At 49.9% G+C, this 18,125-nt stretch overlaps 1 protein-coding gene across 4 annotated transcripts; it reads left to right on the top strand.

Annotated features, from left to right (window-relative positions):
• Positions 1-1,125: 1,125 nt before the first annotated feature.
• UBL7 (ubiquitin like 7) lies at positions 1,126-14,085 on the top strand. Of its 4 annotated transcripts, none has more exons than XM_047861561.1 (11): positions 1,126-1,239; positions 2,829-3,041; positions 3,841-3,972; positions 7,034-7,116; positions 7,924-8,008; positions 8,535-8,592; positions 9,656-9,789; positions 10,049-10,098; positions 10,340-10,507; positions 11,074-11,196; positions 13,837-14,085. In XM_047861561.1, the coding sequence occupies exons 1-11, from the start codon at positions 1,152-1,154 to the stop codon at positions 13,972-13,974; spliced, it is 1,272 nt and encodes a 423-aa protein (XP_047717517.1). In that variant the 5' UTR covers positions 1,126-1,151; the 3' UTR covers positions 13,975-14,085. The 4 variants fall into 4 exon arrangements, with proteins under 4 accessions (XP_047717517.1, XP_047717518.1, XP_047717520.1 ...); XM_047861562.1 differs by having other exon boundaries at positions 3,853-3,972; XM_047861563.1 differs by lacking the exon at positions 1,126-1,239 and adding an exon at positions 1,592-1,724.
• The last annotated feature ends 4,040 nt before the right edge of the window (positions 14,086-18,125 follow it).

The following is an 18,125-nucleotide window of genomic DNA, read 5'->3' on the forward strand; positions in this document are numbered from 1 at the left end:
AGACTGACAGACTTTCTGAAAATCTCCCACATAACATATCAGAAAAGCAGAGGGGTCCCTGCCTGCAATGTTAGGCCCTTCCAGACCCTGTGGTTTGCTCTCCTCAGACAAGCTATCCCGCTCAGTTGCTGCCCCAGTTCCAGGCTTACGTTAGAATGTTCTAGAATTACACTTCTACGTTTGTGCACACCAGATCAGCCTTCAGCTGCTATGATCAACCTCATTCACTTATATTCGCCTGTTCTTTCGCTTTCCTTAGTCCTTGAATTAATTCTCGAAAAGAATCCAATTAGAAGTGGCCCCTCTTGGGGCACCTGGGTGGCTAAGCAGGTTGAGCACCCAACTATTGATTTCAGCGCAGGTCATGATCCCAGGGTTACAGGATCAAGTCCTGCCTTGGGCTCCAAGCCGAGCCCAAGATTCTCTCTTCCCTTGCTCTCTCTCGCTCTAAGATTAAAAAAAAAAAAAAAAAAAAAAGTAACCTTCTTCAACATTTTAGCGCTAATTCTAATTTCTGTGCAAACGCAAACCAATTCTAACCATGCATTTAAAATATGCAGTTTCTCTATTACAGTTCAGTGGAAATTCCCCTCTCCAAATTGATTCTATGAATGACTGTTATATAAACCTCACCACTGCATGGTGAAGCAAGGATTCCGACTTAACAGCTGACCCACGTTTAGAGGGAGTCGTCCTTCCGTTCCTGCTTTTGCCTCATTGGTAGACTGGCTGCGAGAAGCGCAAAAGAGGATGCCTTCATCCGAGAGCCCTCGGTTTTCCAGGGGAGGGCCGCAAGGTACCACTGGGTGTGTCTGAAGAGGCCGCTAGGGAAGGCGGGTGGCGAGCGTCGGAGCAGGAGGGGATCCGGGAGGGGCCTTCCCTCTGGCGGCGCAGTAACAACCCAGCACTGCCGGAGGACTCTGCATGCTTCCGGGGACGGCGCCAGGCCCACCTCCCGCAACTCGCGCCCTGGAACGCAGACAGGCACCAGGTCTTTCACCCGCGAAAGCCACAGCGGTGCCCCGCGCGGGAAATTTCAAGGGGCTCGGAAGCCACGCCCACCCCAGAACCGGAAGCTTTGCAATTAGCGCCACCAGCAGGCAGGGGATTTAGAAGGGACGGGGCCGCAAGCAGAAACTGCAATTCCCAGAATGCAGCGCAGGGTTTCCGGTTTCCGGCGAGAGGACCGGAGTGTGTTTACACCGGCGGCTCTGCGGCCGGGTTCCTTCCGCGGGACGGGTGAGGGCTCTGGGCCCCGGGTCGCGCGGGCTCGACATGTGTCCATTAGTTAGCTGGTTCCGTGGGAGCGGTGGGGTCGTCACCTAAGAGATAGTGCTCCTGCCCCACCATTAGCTGTCTGTAACCTTGGGCCGGTGACTTCACCTTTCTGAGTCACGGTTCCCTTGTCTTTAATGTTTAGTTGGTAATGCCTGTCTCAAGCAACAGTTGTGAGGATAAAATGATATGGTATATAAAAAGACCTATTTATTTCCTTCCTTCTTGTAAACCTGGATATCGGTACCTTGAGGATGCCTTGGGGTCTGCTGTGCAGCTTCAAAGCCACACGGCCTTTTTTTTTTTTTTTTTTTTAGCTTCCCTACTAGAGGCCTCTTTGGAAGCAATAATGATTATAACGAGGGCTTGCCTTGGAGGATTCTTCCACCCTCAGAGTTTCTGATTCATTTTCTGGGGACCCACATCTGCCAAGCGTTGGGACAATAAAGGCAAAAATTCTAGTCTTTGCCATCGGGGGCCTTCAGGAACGCGTTGGGGACTGGGGTTTGACAAGTATATAGATATTTGTAACCCTTTGCCCTGAGGGTATGTGGGAACAACAGAGGAAGGAGCGAGGGGACAGAGAAGGTTGTATTTGAGTTGATCTTGGTAGTTTGCTAAGAGGCCAGAGGGAGGAGGAGGAATTATACATGCAGAGTTAGCAGATGAACAGAGATATAAAATGGGAGACGTTTGTTAAGACTGGAGGCTTCCTGGGGGTGGACTTAAGTGCTGGGGAGGTTAGGGCAGGGCAGGGCTCTGTTGGGGAGGAAGGCTGGCAGAGGGAACAGAAAGAATGTTGTCATAAAACAAAACAAAACATAAAACAAAACAAATGTTGTCATAAGCCAGGCTGTGGAGTTATAGACTTATTCACAAAAGTGGTTTGGAGTCGTTGGAGGAGTCCTAAGCAGAGGAATGTTTTGATAAGATCTGTGTTTTAAAGTGATGATTAACTATGGAGAACAAACAGATGGTTACCAGAACAGAGGTGGGTGGGGGGGATGGGTGAAATAGTGATGGAGATTAAGAGTACATTTAGCATGATGAGCACTGAGTAATGTACACAATTATTGAATCATTAGACTGTACACCTGAAAATAATATAACACTGTTTGTTAGCTATACTGAATTGAAAAAAAATAGTGATGAGTTGGGTGGCAGCATGGATATTTGATAGGAAGAGAGGCAAGAGGCAGGGGCTTGTTACAAAGCTATGGCAGTTCAAGCAAGAGTTGATGAAGAAAATTGGAAATAAGGAGTGTACGTAAGGGAGGGGGTTGGATGATCTCATTTGACCTCACGACATTCCATTTTTATGTCCACTTTAAAGATAAAGAAACTGAGGCCTAGCAAGCTGAAGGTTTTTTGCTGTTTATCATAGGATGGGTATAGAAAGGACCCCAGATTCTAGTTCTGGCTTCCTGATGTTGCACCCTGTGTTTTTCCAACAGTGTCACAATGAATTATCTTTCATTCAGCCCCTTGGTGGGGTGGGGGTGGCGTAGGGTGGCAGTCTGCCCTTTAACCACTAAGGCTCTGTTCCTTTACAGGGAGAAAGAGAGAGCGCGAAAGAGAGAGGATGTCTCTCTCAGATTGGCATCTGGCGGTGAAGCTGGCCGACCAGCCACTTGCCCCAAAGTCTGTTCTTCAGTTGCCGGAGTCAGAGCTGGGTGAATACTCACTGGGGGGCTATAGTATTTCATTTCTGAAGCAACTCATAGCTGGAAAACTCCAGGAGTCTGTTCCAGACCCTGAGCTGATTGGTGAGTCTCTGAAACGGGTTGGGCTGCTGCTCTGCTCTCTTTCGGGGGAGGATACTTCGGGAATTACAAGGGTAAATTAAGAGTTTGGGATTTGTTGCCTCATAATGGTAATGGTCCAGGGAAGTTAATGGTAGTTGGGTGAATAGAAACACAAACCATGAAATAAAACTATTGGTTGCCATTTCAGTTGCGCATTATACTGAGTTCCTTTATCACAGAGCTCCTTAACCATGACATTGTTAAATTCTTTCCCTGAAAGAGCAAGAATTTGGGGTACCCTAGGGAAGGAGCAGCTCGTTGGGGGAGGCCCCCCGTATATGGCATTTGAGATGGGTTTTAAAGGATAATTAGAAGGATTTGTGTTTTTGCTTGCTTGGTTGGTTAGAGGGAAGGCAGTAAATAAAGGAAAGGAAGATGGTAAGGGTATTCTAGGTGGAGGAAGAGGGAATTTAAATATAATGTTAAATTATATCATAAACGTAATTTATAATAGCTGAGGTGTCCAACTGGCAAAAAGTATGTTCTTAGTCATAAAAACACTGGGTTCATCCTTTTTTGTTGTTGCATTTTCCCATTCATTTAAATATCAGTCAGCATGATGTTAAGCTCTAGAGCCTACCTGCGCATAGATTCTGTATTTTATGAGTTTGTACTTGCTAATAATTTGTTACTAAAATGTATTTATTAATAAAGAGTACTTTTTAAAGCACATATCCTTCTCCAGCTATCCGATCAAGGTAAGTTTCTTAGGGGCAGAAACTATCTACACTGTTTTGAAGAATATAATATAAATGGACAGTTCTCTTTTTAGATCTGATCTACTGTGGTCGGAAACTTAAAGATGACCAGACCCTTGACTTCTACGGCATCCAACCTGGGTCCACAGTCCATGTTCTGCGCAAGTCCTGGCCCGAGCCTGATCAGAAACCAGGTGAGTAAGGACTCTTAGACAAGCAGAGTTTCTGTAATGTCTACACCGAAAGGGTCTGTGTGCTCTTGAGGCCTGGCCTGGATGGAACAAAGAAGTGAGTTACTGAGATAGTGATGGAGGATATCTATTATTACCTAGTAGATTAGTCCCATTGGTAATAGAGTGCAGTTTTGATTTTTTTTTTTTAATGTTTCTTTATTTTTGAGAGAGAGAGAGAGACAGAGCACGAGCAGGGGAGGGGCAGAGAGAGAGGGAGACAGAATCCAAAGCAGGGTCCAGACTCGGAGCTGTCAGCACAGAGCCCGACGCGGGGCTCAAACCCATGGACTGGGAGATCATGACCTGAGCCGAAGTCAGACGCTTAACTGACTGAGCCGCCCAGGCGCCCCAATAGAGTACAGTTTTGATCTTCTTGCTGCCAATACCACTAACAGAAGGGGACTTGTTTCTCTACATTTTAAGTTCATTACCCATTGTATTCTAGTGGGGTAGGGAGCGTGTGTCTCTTTAAACTTGTTTAGATTAACAGTTTATTTCTCAGTGAACTTTGGATCTCTTTGTTGTTGTTCTTACTAGAAAAAAGCTGAAACTCCCTGTGCCCTCCTAATGCTGTAGCAAATCTTCCCACAGGTGGCCCTGGACAGCTCACTTCTGCTGTACTGGTAGTTTATTTTCCTGAAGCTTGAAAATATTTGAACAGTACTAAAGTAGCTCTTGGAGAACACTCACAAAACCTCGAATGCCCTTTTGATTTATTAATAAAAGATGCTGCTTGGCATTCATAATTTCAGTTTTACATCTGTGTTTTAAAAGTGTCCCCAGGGATAAAGCTAAGCTATGTAAAAGAGGTTTGTTAAACTGCCCATCTGACATATTTTTGAAATATTCATGGCTGCTGTGATTGGTTATCAGTCTGAAATATCCCCTCTTTTCAATTCTAAACATCAAGGACAAAAAGCTCTCTTGTCCACTGACGGGAGGTGAGAAAGAGAAAGGCAGTCTCTGACATTCAAGGGTTGGCCTGGCCCTTGGCTAGGCCTTGACACGTGAACAATTTCAACAGATCGCCAACACCTGTAAGGCCACTCACTCTGAGACTATAATGGATCAAGACAAAAATAAGATCCCTCTCATTTCTGAACAGAGACAAAGCCCTGAGCGTTGTTCACATCACAGAAGTGACCAAATATCCCTCCATCCTGGCTATTATGAGCGGCTGTTGCTTCTTTACCAGTTCCAGCGTTGGCCTCGCTCTAGTTTTCTTTCCTCTAGCTAAGGATTATTAGCTATCCAATCATAAAATCACCCCCACTTCCTGACAGCGTTCAATCCAGAACAAAACCCTACTTCTTGAAACCGCCCCCCCACCCCCGGTCCCCCAGCCGAATCCCAAATCCTATAAATCTTCTGTAACATCATCGTATGGCGATACCCCCAATTCTCGTGGTGTGCATCCTTCCCTTTGTACAGAGCAGTGAGCCCAACTTGGTCCACTGCAGGTGTGCCCCTCTCGTCTTTGGCTGGAGGGCACTGACAGAAGGAAAGTAACATTTGTTGCTTCTTCAAGCCAGATTGTTTCTCTTCGATATCCCATTTAATCATTAGACCTGCAGGCCAGGTGACAGCATTAGCATTTGATAGATGAAGAAAAGGAAAGTTAGAAAAGGTATTTATTCAAGGTCACCTACTTAGAAAATTAGTGCAAGAGCTGGGATGTGAATCAGGTTTTCCTGGCTCTAGAGCCCACATTCTTTCCACTGGGCTGGCTGCTTCCCACTTCCAAAGAGTGAGGTAGAGATTAGCTCAGAGATGTTACAGAGACAACCACAGCTCTTAGCTGATAACTGGATTCAGATATTAAGAGTCCTTTTCCTCCTCCCTTTGGCCTGGAGTTTTATCTTTGAAACACGTGCATGTTTTCTTGCGGGGTGAAAATAAACTTAGATCTGAAAAGAAACGGTTTCGCGGTGGCATTTTGGATATTTTATTTTTGAGTGCTCTTATAAAAGGAAGCACATTTCTGGGTCTCCCACTAGATTAGCGCCTGTAGGAGGAGAACCTGTCAGTCCCTCCCTTCCCACCTGGATCCCTTTGATGGTTCTCTGTGGCAGGTTATGGATCTCTTCAGGATCTTACTTAGCCTGCTGTTTGAGCAGGGACGTGTACCGTGAGCCCTGGCTACAAAAAAAAAAAAAATGACTTGGGATTCCATCAAAGCGCCTCATTCTCCCATGAATTCTCCTTATTCTCCCATGATTTTGCACACAGTCTCACTGAAGCTTAGAATACCTTCTCCTAGAAAACATCTGCTTTACCAATTAAAACTAAGCCAACGGCTAAACTTTCCCATATATACAAATCATAGTGTCCAAAGATCAGGAAGGAGCTTTGAGTCCCAGTGAAACGCTTGCTGTTGGGCGTAGGTGATAACAAGGTTAAGGGGTACAGTGTTTTTTCTTGGTTCTTATATATATGTATATTTTAAGATTAAAAATAATATAGAAGCCTAAAAGAAAATTTGACAGAGAAAACAATTAGCCTTGATCCTGCTACCCTCCCTAAGTTCTCTTCTCCCCTTTGTCCCCTTCCAGCCTTGGACCACGTGCACACTGACACATTTTACGGAGTTTTACTAGAGAACATATGTACAACTTCGTGTTCTATTTCTTTCTCTTAACATATTGTGTCAGCATTGCTCCATATTGTTCAGATGGCTTTTGGTTCTTATTTTAAATCGCTGTCTAAAAGTCTACAGAGTTGGCTATACATTCCTCCTTTTCAAATGTAACAAGTCTAGAACTCCCGCAGTGGGATATTGATCGGAGCGGTCTCTTTCAGGTGCTGAGATCCACCACTGCCACCTGAACTTGAATTTGTTTGCCTTGTGTACTGGAGCTGCTCCAAAGAGGGTGTGGTTCTCCCATCTGTGGTGGCATCAGTGGGTTTTTCTGAATGGGCACTCATGTTCTTTGTGGGGTGCTGACGGAACACGCTGGATGATGCTCTGCATCTGCCGCAGGGACAGGGCCGGGTTGTAGGTAACTGAGTGTCTTGTCCCCAGAGCCTGTGGACAGAGTGGCTGCCCTGAGGGAGTTCCGGGTGCTGCACACTGCCCTGCACAGCAGCTCCTCCTACAGGGAGGCGGTGAGTGTGTGCCGAGGCCCCTTGCCCCAGACTCTTGCCAGGATGGCAGGAGAGGGTGTGAACGCTGGTGAGTGGTGTCGAGTGGGAGCTGGAAGCCTGTTACCATGGCTACTAAGAGTTCCTTGGGGAGTTTTTGTCGTGTCTGTGGGTCTCAGTAGAGCCCTATCATCCCCCAAACAGGCTCTCTCAGCTAGGTCTTGTTGATTTCCTCTCGTGAGAATGATACTACCTCTCCTGATACTGGATTGGCCTCACGGAATGAATATAGTTACAGCCAATGGATCCACATGCTGTTTCTGCCGGGCGTCATTCTTTGACTTTTGCTGAACTGCCTGCCCACTGCTCCTTACCTGGATTTCCTCACTGGGCAAATGTGCTGATGTCTTTCTGTAGGAGAGTTGATAAGCAGAATTAATAGAGCTGCAAACTTCCCGACATATATGCATATGAAATGATAATTTTACAGAGATTGAAAAGGGCTTTTGGGACCTAGAAGAACATTTGCCATTGGGCTTATAAAGAGAGGTTTTATTTTGGAAGCATTAGAACTACAGATGAGGGACAGGACTAGAGATTGAAGGTTTACCGTCGTCTTGCTTTCTTTAAAAATTGTTTGTTTCCCATCCAGTAAGCTACAATCTTAGAGAAAAAAGTTCATGTGTTTCCTGGGGCTATTGTTTCACTGTGGTGGTGTGCATGCAAGCACACAGAGGGAGGAAGCACTTCAGCAGCGTGCAGGTGTTTGCTGAGTGGCTTGAGCTGGTTGAGTGCTCAGCGCCCCTGCCCCCACCCCCATTTCTCCTGCAGGTCTTTAAAATGCTCAGCAATAAGGAATCTCTGGATCAGATCATTGTGGCCACCCCAGGTCTCAGCAGTGACCCCATTGCCCTCGGTAAGTGCAGGACTGAGCTTGAGGAAACAGGAGTTGTTGGAGAAAGAGAAACAGGGAGAGGCAATTACCATCTTGTGAAGAACCACTGGTCTTGTTGGGGCGAGGGATAACCAAGATGTGTTACATACACCCAGCCCTCCAAGAGCGGTCAGTGCTGCTGAGAAATCATGGCCTAGCTAACATCATAAATGAGACGGTAGGTTGCCAGATGGGGGCAGCATTTAGCCCCCAGGAGGGAAGACTTCCTACACACTTTGGTGGCCAAGGGAGGAACCCAGACATATGGGGAAGAGAGACTGATGTGTCGGTATGCAGCATGTGACCTAAGTGCAGAGGGCGGTGGTGAGTGGGGAACACGGTGGAGAACACTTGGGTTGTGTTTCTTGGTGTTTTGTTTCCTCCCCTTCTCATGAGAGCTGCTCTGTGATCCTGTGTCCCTGTTGAACTGGTTGCTCTGAGGCCTAAAGCCTCTTCATGCCCTCCTAGACTAGGAAGAGTCTCTGAGGTGAGCCCTGTTCTCCTTCAGGTGTTCTCCAGGACAAGGACCTCTTCTCTGTCTTCGCTGATCCCAGCATGCTTGAAACGTAAGTCTACCCATCTTATTAAAGGGTACCCTGTGACTCCTCATGGTTGGGCCAGAAACCTAATCGTCACCCAAGATTCTGCTCTTAGAGCCCAATCCCATCTCTCCCAAAGTCTACCTGTTAAGTATGTCAGCAGGTGAGAAAGAGCAGGGGCTCCCAGTAGACCGACCAAGCCCAGGGACAGGACACGTGGAGATGCGGAGTTGAAGCAGGGTTCTGAGGGAGGTGGCTTTGCAGCCCGGCTCAGTTCAGTGCTTATTCGGTAGACATTGGAGAGCCTTTAAAATATATATATATATGTAAAAATATATATAAATGCAAATATATATATATATATATAAAAGTATATATATATATGTGTATATATATATATACACACACACATATATATATATATACTTTTTTTTTTTGAGAGAGAGAGAGAGTGAGAGAGCGAACACACACATGCACAAGCAGGGGAGGGGCAAAGAGAGAGGGAGGCAGAGGATCCAAAGCGGGCCCCATGCTGACAGTAGAGAGCCTGATGCAGGGCTTGAACTCATGATCCACGAGATCATGACCTGAGCCGAAGTCGGATGCTTAACCAACAGAGCCACCCAGGTGCCCTGAGCCTTTAAAATATTTTAAGATGGGGAAAGATGCAGGAGCATTGATCCCTAAAATTTTAGAACTAGAAGAGACAGTACAGGTTATAGACCTTATTTTGCAAGTGAAGAAAACAGCTCCACCCTGGGAAGAGAAGGCACCTGACAGAGGTCATCCAGGAAAGTAGTGACGGAGATGAGACTAGAGAGAGACCCCTGAGCCGCCTTGGCTGTGCATGTCCTATCATGCCTTGCCAGAGGGGAAGGTAAAGCATTGGCAGTGGACCCTAGGACTGGCGGCCTTGCCATTGCTGCTGAGGGCAGGGCAGGAGAACAGAGCCAACTGGTGGGAGGTGCCAAGGAATTTAAAGTCAGGTAAGGGAATGCAGCTGTTTTGAGGGGCACCCAGAACTGCTGGCATGCTGAGGGGTCTCTTTCCTTCTTAGTCACCCTTGTGTTTCTTCCTGCTTCTGTCCCAGGTTGGTGCCTGCTCACCCAGCCCTGGTCAATGCCATCGTCCTGGTTCTGCACTCGGTGGCGGGTAGCACCCCACTGCCAGGAGCTGACTCCTCTTCGAGGAGCATGCCCTCCAGCTCGTACCGGGACATGCCAGGTAGGCCCCAGAAAGCGTAACGTAGGCCCCCTCGGGAGCCGGCAGTGGCCCAGGGATTTGCTTTACTCAGCAGCTATGTATAGCGCTGGCAGAGGGCGTTCCTCGGGAACTCTCGGTTTGAGTCAGGGAGTGCATCTGTCCTGTAATTTTCCAAGGGGAGAGATGAAAATGTGAATTTGGAGAGTATCTGAACTGAGATTCTGGAGCTACGCCTGTGCCTTTCTGTTCTTCCTCCCGAAATCTGTTCTCCCTCCTCCAGGTGGCTTCCTGTTTGAAGGGCTCTCTGACGATGAGGACGACTTTCACCCAGTAAGTGGCCTGGCTGCTTGCCATTTAGAGGAGATGGTGCCAGGGATGCGCCTCTCCCTGGGACTTGGCACACCCAAGCCGGGGGGTGGTCTTAACCCCTCTGGTGGCCAATCTATGTCATACTATTCCTTTCTGAACCTGGCAGCTTGGGGAGGCTCCTTCTGTTCCTGCCGCGGGGGCGGGGTTCATCTGGGAATGTCTCAGTGCCACTTCCCTGATCCTGGGCACCTCCCTTCTCCAGACCTCCAGGTCCACGCCTTCTAGCAGCACACCCAGCTCCCGCCCAGCCTCCCTGGGGTACAGTGGAGCTGCTGGCCCCCGGCCCATTACCCAGAGCGAGCTGGCCACTGCCCTGGCCCTGGCCAGCACTCCTGAGAGCAGCTCTCACACGCCGACTCCTGGCACCCAGGTATGAAGATGGGGGCCGGGCCCCCAGGGGAGAAGCTCCCCAGCAGTACAGTGGGTTTACCTTTGCTGACCCTGGTGCTAGATCTGGTTTGAGCTGAAGTCTTCCTGGAACCCTGGTGGGGTTCTCACTGCAGCCCTGTCACCCTCTCCCTGACTTGCCTGTAGGGCTTAGCATCCGGGGTGCAGTACAGTCCAGAATTCCTTCCCTCACCGTTCAGAACCTCCCCTCGCGTAGTGTGCCCTTCCTCATCCTTGAAGGTCTCAGCCGTCACCGGCTTAAGCGTTCCTGGTAATGGTCACTCTAGCTGCCAAGGCCATCTCTCCCAATGCTGCGGTCCTAGGCTAGGTCGGAGGCTCAGTTCCATTTCCCTGGGCAGAAGAGGATGGAAACTTTTCTGGCCTCAGTGAGCTTTTAGGCACCCCTGTGTGGTTGTCCCACGTAGGTGTCTATTGGGAGGCAGTAGTTGGGTACCCCAGGGACCCACGATGGGGTGCCGTGACGGTCTCATGTATGTACTGGAAGATTGAGGTGTCTGAGGGTGGCACTAACCACTGATTTGTCTCTAGGGCCATTCCTCAGGGACCTCACCAATGTCCTCTGGTGTCCAGTCAGGGACACCCATCACCAACGATCTCTTCAGCCAAGCCCTACAGCACGCTCTGCAGGCCTCTGGGCAGCCCAGCCTTCAGGTCAGTTTTCCCCACTCCGGTATCCATGCGGCTGCCTGGTTACTTTGAATACGGAGCTTCTTTCTGCTCTCTAGAGGGCCTTCTTCACTCTAGGAACAGCTGGTGCCTGGCAGTGTGACAGGAGAGGATGCTCCCAGAAAGGGCAGTTTTCCCTGTGGCTTCCACTCCTGCACCCTGTGGCCCTGGCCTGACTCCACTGACTGTGTGGCTGGGACACTTAATGGCCGTTTTAGTCAAAGAGTCATTCATTCATTCCGTGAGCATTGACTGAGTGTTGAGTACTGAAATACCAGATCTGGGTCCAGCTCCTGGGGCAGAGGTGAGCCATCATCATCTCTGCTGTGGAGGGGTACCAGGAGATTGAAACGGGAGCAGTAGAGCGAGAAGCCCGGCCCAGGCTTCGAGTGAGGGCCTGGGTCAGGCAGAACTTTTCTGAGGAAGGGGCGTTTGAACTGATTATCAAAGAATTGGTTAGAGGTTAGCCAGACAGGAAAGGGGTATTTGGGAGGATGGTGTCCAGGTAGAGGCAGCCACCTGTTGGAGCAAATGTGTGGAGGTACACGTGACATCCCCGAGCCTGCAAGGCCAGAAGGCAGTGTCCTCATGGAAAAGATCCTCAGACGGAGCCAGAGAACAGGGGAGCAGGACCCTGAGTGTGACAGCCCTGAGTGTTTGAGGAAGGAGACCAGACTTGATCCTGTAGTCACCAGGGAGCCAAGGAAGGTTTCAGCAGGGAATGACACCATGGCTGCTCTGCTTCATAGAAAGGTCACTCGAGCAACTAAATGGAAGACTGTAGGAGCCAACGTTTTATTGCATATCTCTGTGCATGAGCTGTCTGCTTCACTCTGTTTCCTTTGCTTTGTTTCCTTCACTCTGTTTCCACTCTGTTTCCTGAGCCTGGGGGTGAATGTCATTTCTGGAATTGGTCCAGGGTCATATAGCCATCAAGTGGGAAAGACAGGGTTCAAGCTCCGTGGTTTCCTCTAAACCTGTGTGGTCCCAGTGGACAGTGACGGGAATAGGAGCAGGGTCCGTGGACAGCTTGTCTTTTCCATTCCTTCATCTTCCCCAGCTAGATGCCTGTTCACTCTGCTCTCCAGCTCAAGAACTTTCACTGGCTCCACCTGACCAACCAAGTTGGTTTGTGTCGTTTTTGAAAGACCCTCCACACCTCACTGCCTGCCTGCCTCTCTGAATTTGCATTTCATCCCCACTGCCTTCTTCCCACGAGTGAGCATGTTGTCTTCCTTAAGTTGTGCACTTCCTCCTTCATGAAGTAGAGATATTGATAAAGCTTTGAAAGTACTAAAAGAAAATGTGGGGGGCTCCTGGGTGGTTCAGTCGGTTGAGCATCCGTCTTCGGCTCAGGTCATGATCTCACAGCTCGTGAGTTCAAGCCCTGCGTTGGGCTCTGTGCTGACAGCTCAGAGCCTGGAGCCTGCTTCGGATTCTGTGTCTCCCTCTCTCTCTGCCCCTCCCCCGCTCATGTTCTGTCTCTCTCTCTCTCTCTCTCTCTGTCAAAAATAAACATTAAAAAAACTTAAAAAAAAGATTTAAAAAAAAAGAAAGAAAGAAAATGTGGGTTAATTTCTTTAAACCCTTGTAGTGGAGAGGGCCTTTTGTAGCTGAGAGTCAAAATCCAGGAGCCATTACATAAAGAGTAATACATTCTGAGTTTGTAAAAGTGAAGATTTCTGCATAGGAAACCACACCAAACCAGAAGCAAAGACCAAAGGCCAACAACAAACAGGGAAAAAGTCTGTAACACATACCAGGCAAAACTTCCCTGGTGTGTAGAATTCTAGTAATTTAGGACCAACAACTCCATAGAAAAATGGGCAAAGGACAGGAACAGGCTCTTCGTGGAAAGGAAGTGCTGATTAACGCCCTGATTCCTTCCAGCCCCATTTCTTGGAATTTCTCCTAGAGTTATGTGTGTGCATGTAGAAAACGACATTTGTACAGAGGCCGTCACCTTGGCATCGTTTGTAGTGGCGAAGGGTTGGAAGCAGCTCAGTTATGGTACATTTCAAGACATGTATGAGTTGGAATATTGTACAGTTATTAAAAAGCTCTCTAGTGGCAAAGAGAGATCATCAGGCTACGTTAATTATGTTGGAAAAAAGGCAGGTGCTGAGGGTAGAACAGGGTCTAAGAAAAGAGTAGCTACGGGAATATATATTTGTATTTTCTCAAAGATAAGTAAAATAGGTTCTCTGGGGTGGGTATGGGAGTGGATAGAGGGAAACTTTTCACTATGCATCACACTCAAAAACAAAACTAATTTAAAAATGTACCCCCTCCCCCCATCTGTGTGTATGTGTCTGTCTGTCTATACATAGAGCAGGAGAAAGAAAGTAATTTAATTTTTTAAAATTTAGATAGTGAGTAATCTGTGCCTTCTTTTTTGATCCTTATGTTAAATTTTTCCTTTTTTAATTGGGAAAACTTCTCGTTTGTTCTCTAAACTCTCAAGGCCCTCTGGTAGTCTTCCTAGAAGCCCTGTGTTCTGCGGAACTTCACATCAGCGACTTTGCCTTAGGAACCGACCTTCGTCCCTCCCCCTGAGAGAGCAGACCCCAGCAAGTCTACTGAGGATCCCAGCTAACGGCTTCCGCTTGTCCTGTCTTTCTGCAGAGCCAGTGGCAGCCCCAGCTGCAGCAGCTGCGCGACATGGGCATCCAGGACGATGAGCTGAGCCTGCGGGCCCTGCAGGCCACTGGCGGCGACATCCAAGCGGCCCTGGAGCTCATCTTTGCCGGAGGAGCCCCGTGAACTCCTGCTCCTCCTGACCCCCCAGCAAACTGCCAAGGCGGCTGCCCGTGGGAGGCACTCCTGAAGGTGCCCCATCTCTCCTCTCCCCAATACATCTGATGGTCGACCTTCCGCCTTGTCCATTGCTTGGCCGTTCTGGCTGATCTGAGCTGGTGGAGGCAATGGGGCAAGCATGGTGTGTGGGTCTTGGCGCCGTGGGATCAGGGATTGTGGCCTGCCCCTGCTTCTGAGCCCTGGGTGGAGAATTTTAGACCCACATCACGGGATGCTGTGTGATGCCCACATTCTCTTTTTTGGAGAAGTTTCCAGTGATAGCGCCAGGACCTTTGGTACGTTGGGGTGTGGCAGCCTCAGGACATGCCCAAGGCTGGAGCAGAGCCGCCACCCAGTGTCCAGGGTGGCTGCTGTGGCAGCTGTGGCCAGAAGAGGCCTGCGCTTCTGAGATGACCCCAGTCTGAGGAGTGGCCAGGTGTCCTTTTACTGTGAGCGGGTAGGGCAGCTCGCCTTCCCACAGGCTCCCACAAGATTCCGTATTCCTCCCCTGCCCTCCTCTCGCCAGGGAGTCTTTGATGCCTATTCTGTAACCACGCCAGACTCTGGGCCTCAGAGCTGTGCCAGGAGGCAGGGCCCTCTTCTCTGTCCTCAAGGCATAAATACAAGAGCAGTTAAATAACAATACTAAACAACAACACCAACACGAACAGGGCTCAGCTTTCATCTTGAAGAGAGGGCACCAACCCCCAAGCTGCCGCTCCATCTGCCCGAGCTCTCGTTCCCCTTGGCACAGTGTTTCCTACTGCGTCGCAGACACGTCCAAGTTGAGCGAATGGGTTTCGTGTGCTTTGAATACTTTGTCAGGAAAAGATCCTTCCCCTCAGATGGTGTTTCAGTGGAAAGGAGCTCAGGTCTGCGCCTGCCCTGTGCCTTAGGCAGACGTCCTGCCCACAGCATCCACCGTCCTGGTCATTCAGCCTCTGCTTGTCACTTCCTGGGACAAGAGGTCTACCACTGATAAGGACTGCCTCTTCTGTCCTTTGGTCCCATCTCTGCCCCGAGGGAGCACACAGACAAGCCTGCTGCCCTCTCTGCTCTGTTAGCGTGGCTTTAGTTAGGGAGAGGGGTGACAATTCACTTGCCCCTTTGGCCTGTGCTGGTTTTGGTGCCTCGCACATCCTGTTCTCCATGAATGACTTCCTTATCAGTGATGCTCTTAAGAGGAGGCGCTCAGGAGGACCCCCTGTTCTAGATATGGCCTGAGTAGCATAGTGTTCTGTCCCTCCTCCAGAAACTGTGAAGTCTTGCCACATTTCCCTCTCCATCCTAGAATTAATGTTGAGAGGTGTTTGCATTTGCTGCAAAGGCTTGGAACTCACCAGGCTTCTTGGTGCTGGGCCTCTTTTGGGCCTCAGTGGTCTACCTGGAGCCCAGCTGCCTCCTTGTGGGTGGGAACAAAGACCAAGAAGGGAGCTCTCTGTCTTTTCACCCAACGTCTCTGGCTTGTCTGTGGTAGAAACAGAGGTCATTTCCAGCCACATGGGACCACTTGCTGACACAGCCCTTCTCCCCATGACACTGCGTGCCTAGAGCTAGTTTCCATTCTGTGGCCACTCATACCCTGCCCCTGGGGACTGCCATCACAAGCACTGGGGCTCAACTCTCCCACACCATCATGCTGGGGGACATTTGAGTAACCCTGCCCTGTCCCTGGAACTGACCCCCCAAATACCAGTTGCACTGTTTCCAAGAATTGAACCGTTTCCACGATTTCCCCTTCCCTTCTTTGTCAGCTCTTTCCTCCGAGGTCTTGGCAAGTTGGCTTTACTTCCTGTGGCCATGTTTTAAATAATATATGTTGAGTCTGATAAGCGCCCACAGAGCCTGGGGCTTTCCACGGGCCACGGACTCCTTCCTCACCATTGTTTCCTTTACTCTCCCAAAAAACATTTGTTCAGCCTCTGCTCTGTGCCAGGTAAACCTGATGGGGTGCTTGCTATCACAGAGCCACATCATTGGGAAGACAGAAAAACAGATATTTACACTAAAGCCTGATGACAGGCAGACGAGGCAGGTCCCCATAGAAAGGGGAGAAAGGGTCCCCATAGAAAGGGTTAGGGTGGGGGTGTGTGAGTGAGGGAGAGCTTCTTGGAGACAGTGGTGTCTGACTTGAGAGCTGAGGGGGAGGAGGAGTTGGGCAGGAAAGTGTACGTGCTGAGAGGGCCAGAAGCAGGGAGAATACAGCTCCTGTAGCCCTGTGTGGCAGGGTGGATTTTTGAGGTAGGCAGAGGCTGGATCCTTTTAAGCCATGTATAAAGAGTTTGGACTTCCGTTAAGAACACTGGGAGTCACAGGAGATTTTGAGTCCAGGGAGAGTGAGGTTTGCATTGTAGATAGGTCACTGGCTGCTGTGTGTGAACAGGTGGAGAGTGGGGCAGGCTTGAGGCAGGGAGGCCAGTGAGGAAGCTGTGATCCACTAAGCACTGACCATGGGCTCACCTGGCAGTCTGGCCGTGTGGAAGGGGGTCGGGTGGAGAGCCATTTGAGGACTTAGCATTCACATGGCCTCTTGGGAAAGGTGAGCATTACTTAATTAGCCCCGGTTTTCGGGTGAGGACACAGGGGCTTGAGAGGTGAGGTCATCCATCCACAATCGCAGTTAGGCATTGGACAAGTTGGCCTCAGGAACTCAGGTCTGTCTTGCTCCAAAGCTGGTGCACTTCCCACTGCTGCTTCTGGCTGGTGGGTGCAGAGGGGTGGGAGGCGGTGCAGGGGCTGACCAGGTGGAGGAGCTCGGGCTTTATCCTAAAGGCAGAGAGCACCCTTTGGATGGCTTTAGGCAGGCCAGTTGGGGGGTGGGGGTGGGGGTGGGGGGCGGGGACCAAATTCGCGTGAGGTAACCTGACAGCTGTGTGGAGGCTGGATTTGTGGGAAGTGAGATTGGCAGTGGGAGACCAGCTCGGCGGCTCGGCGGCTTGCTGCCTGCAGATGGGACGCACGCACGTGGGGACTAGAGCCGCAGCAGGGGGGCTGGGTGGAGGGGAGGGATGTGAGATGTGAAAGACAGACTAGATGTGGGGACGAGGGAGACGGAGAAGGTGGTGGGGCGTGAGTGGGTAGATGGTGGTGCGGCCAGAATAAGAGATCGGGGGTTGGCTTTGGAATGCAGGGCCAGTTTGGGACACGTTGGGCTCACGGTGCCATGGGACAGCCAGGTGGGGGTGTCTTGTAGAACAGTGGGTGTTTCTTAAGTTGGAGATAATGATCAGGGAGTCTTGGGTTGACGACTCTGCTTGTGTCCTGTGAGAAGGGAATTCAACTTTTCAGGGATGGGTAGCAGCCAAGGGACACCCACTAAGGAGTTAGACTTTATAGGGATGGTGACTGGTGACCATGGAACACAGAAGGGGGCGGTCTCCGCCGCTTCTGGGAAGGTGAGACCATGAGTCATCAAAGCTGCCGGAATGGAACTGGACAAAGAGGGCACGGTCAGTTTTGTGAGCTCTGTGGAGAGACCTTAGCAGCCAGGGCTGACCTTGGACTTGCTGACTTGAGCCATGGTGACCTTGCGGAAACGTTATAGTAGAACCAGAAAACAGTGGCAGGGGTTGAGGCCTGAATAGGTGGGGGCAGCAGAGGCAGGGAGGGCAGAGAACTCTGGAGAACCTTGCCTGCAGGAGGGTAGCTGGAGGGGAGATAGTTGGCAGTTGGAAGGGAGATGGGACTGAGAGTGAGCTTTTGCAGTTCAGCAGAGGTGAAGTTGGAATTGATCACGAGAACTTTTCTAGGAAGCTAAGGGAAAAAAAAGGAAAAGACCCCAAAATAGAATATGTAAATATGCAGAGATGGGTGAGTTTTCTGAGCAGATCCCTTCTCCTGATATAACTCAAATTTGGCTGGGCTGGCATGGGCTGGGCTGGCACAGCTTGCTGGGCACATGGGCCCCGGTTCTGCTCCTCGCCTCAGCCCCATCTGGCCTGGGCCCCAGACCAAGCTCTCAGAGCCCTACCCTGAGCTGGCCTCTTGTCACTTCTGCCACGGGCCGTGGCATTGAACGTTTGGTGAGAACGTTGGGGGGTTATTTAGGCCTCCGTGTGCCTACCCAGCCTCCCCGAGCCCCCTGTGGGCCTGGGTGGGGGTTAGGTCGGCTTGGCTCT

Source organism: Prionailurus viverrinus, chromosome B3 (genome assembly GCF_022837055.1).
Source record: "Prionailurus viverrinus isolate Anna chromosome B3, UM_Priviv_1.0, whole genome shotgun sequence".
Taxonomy (NCBI): Eukaryota; Metazoa; Chordata; class Mammalia; order Carnivora; family Felidae; genus Prionailurus; species Prionailurus viverrinus.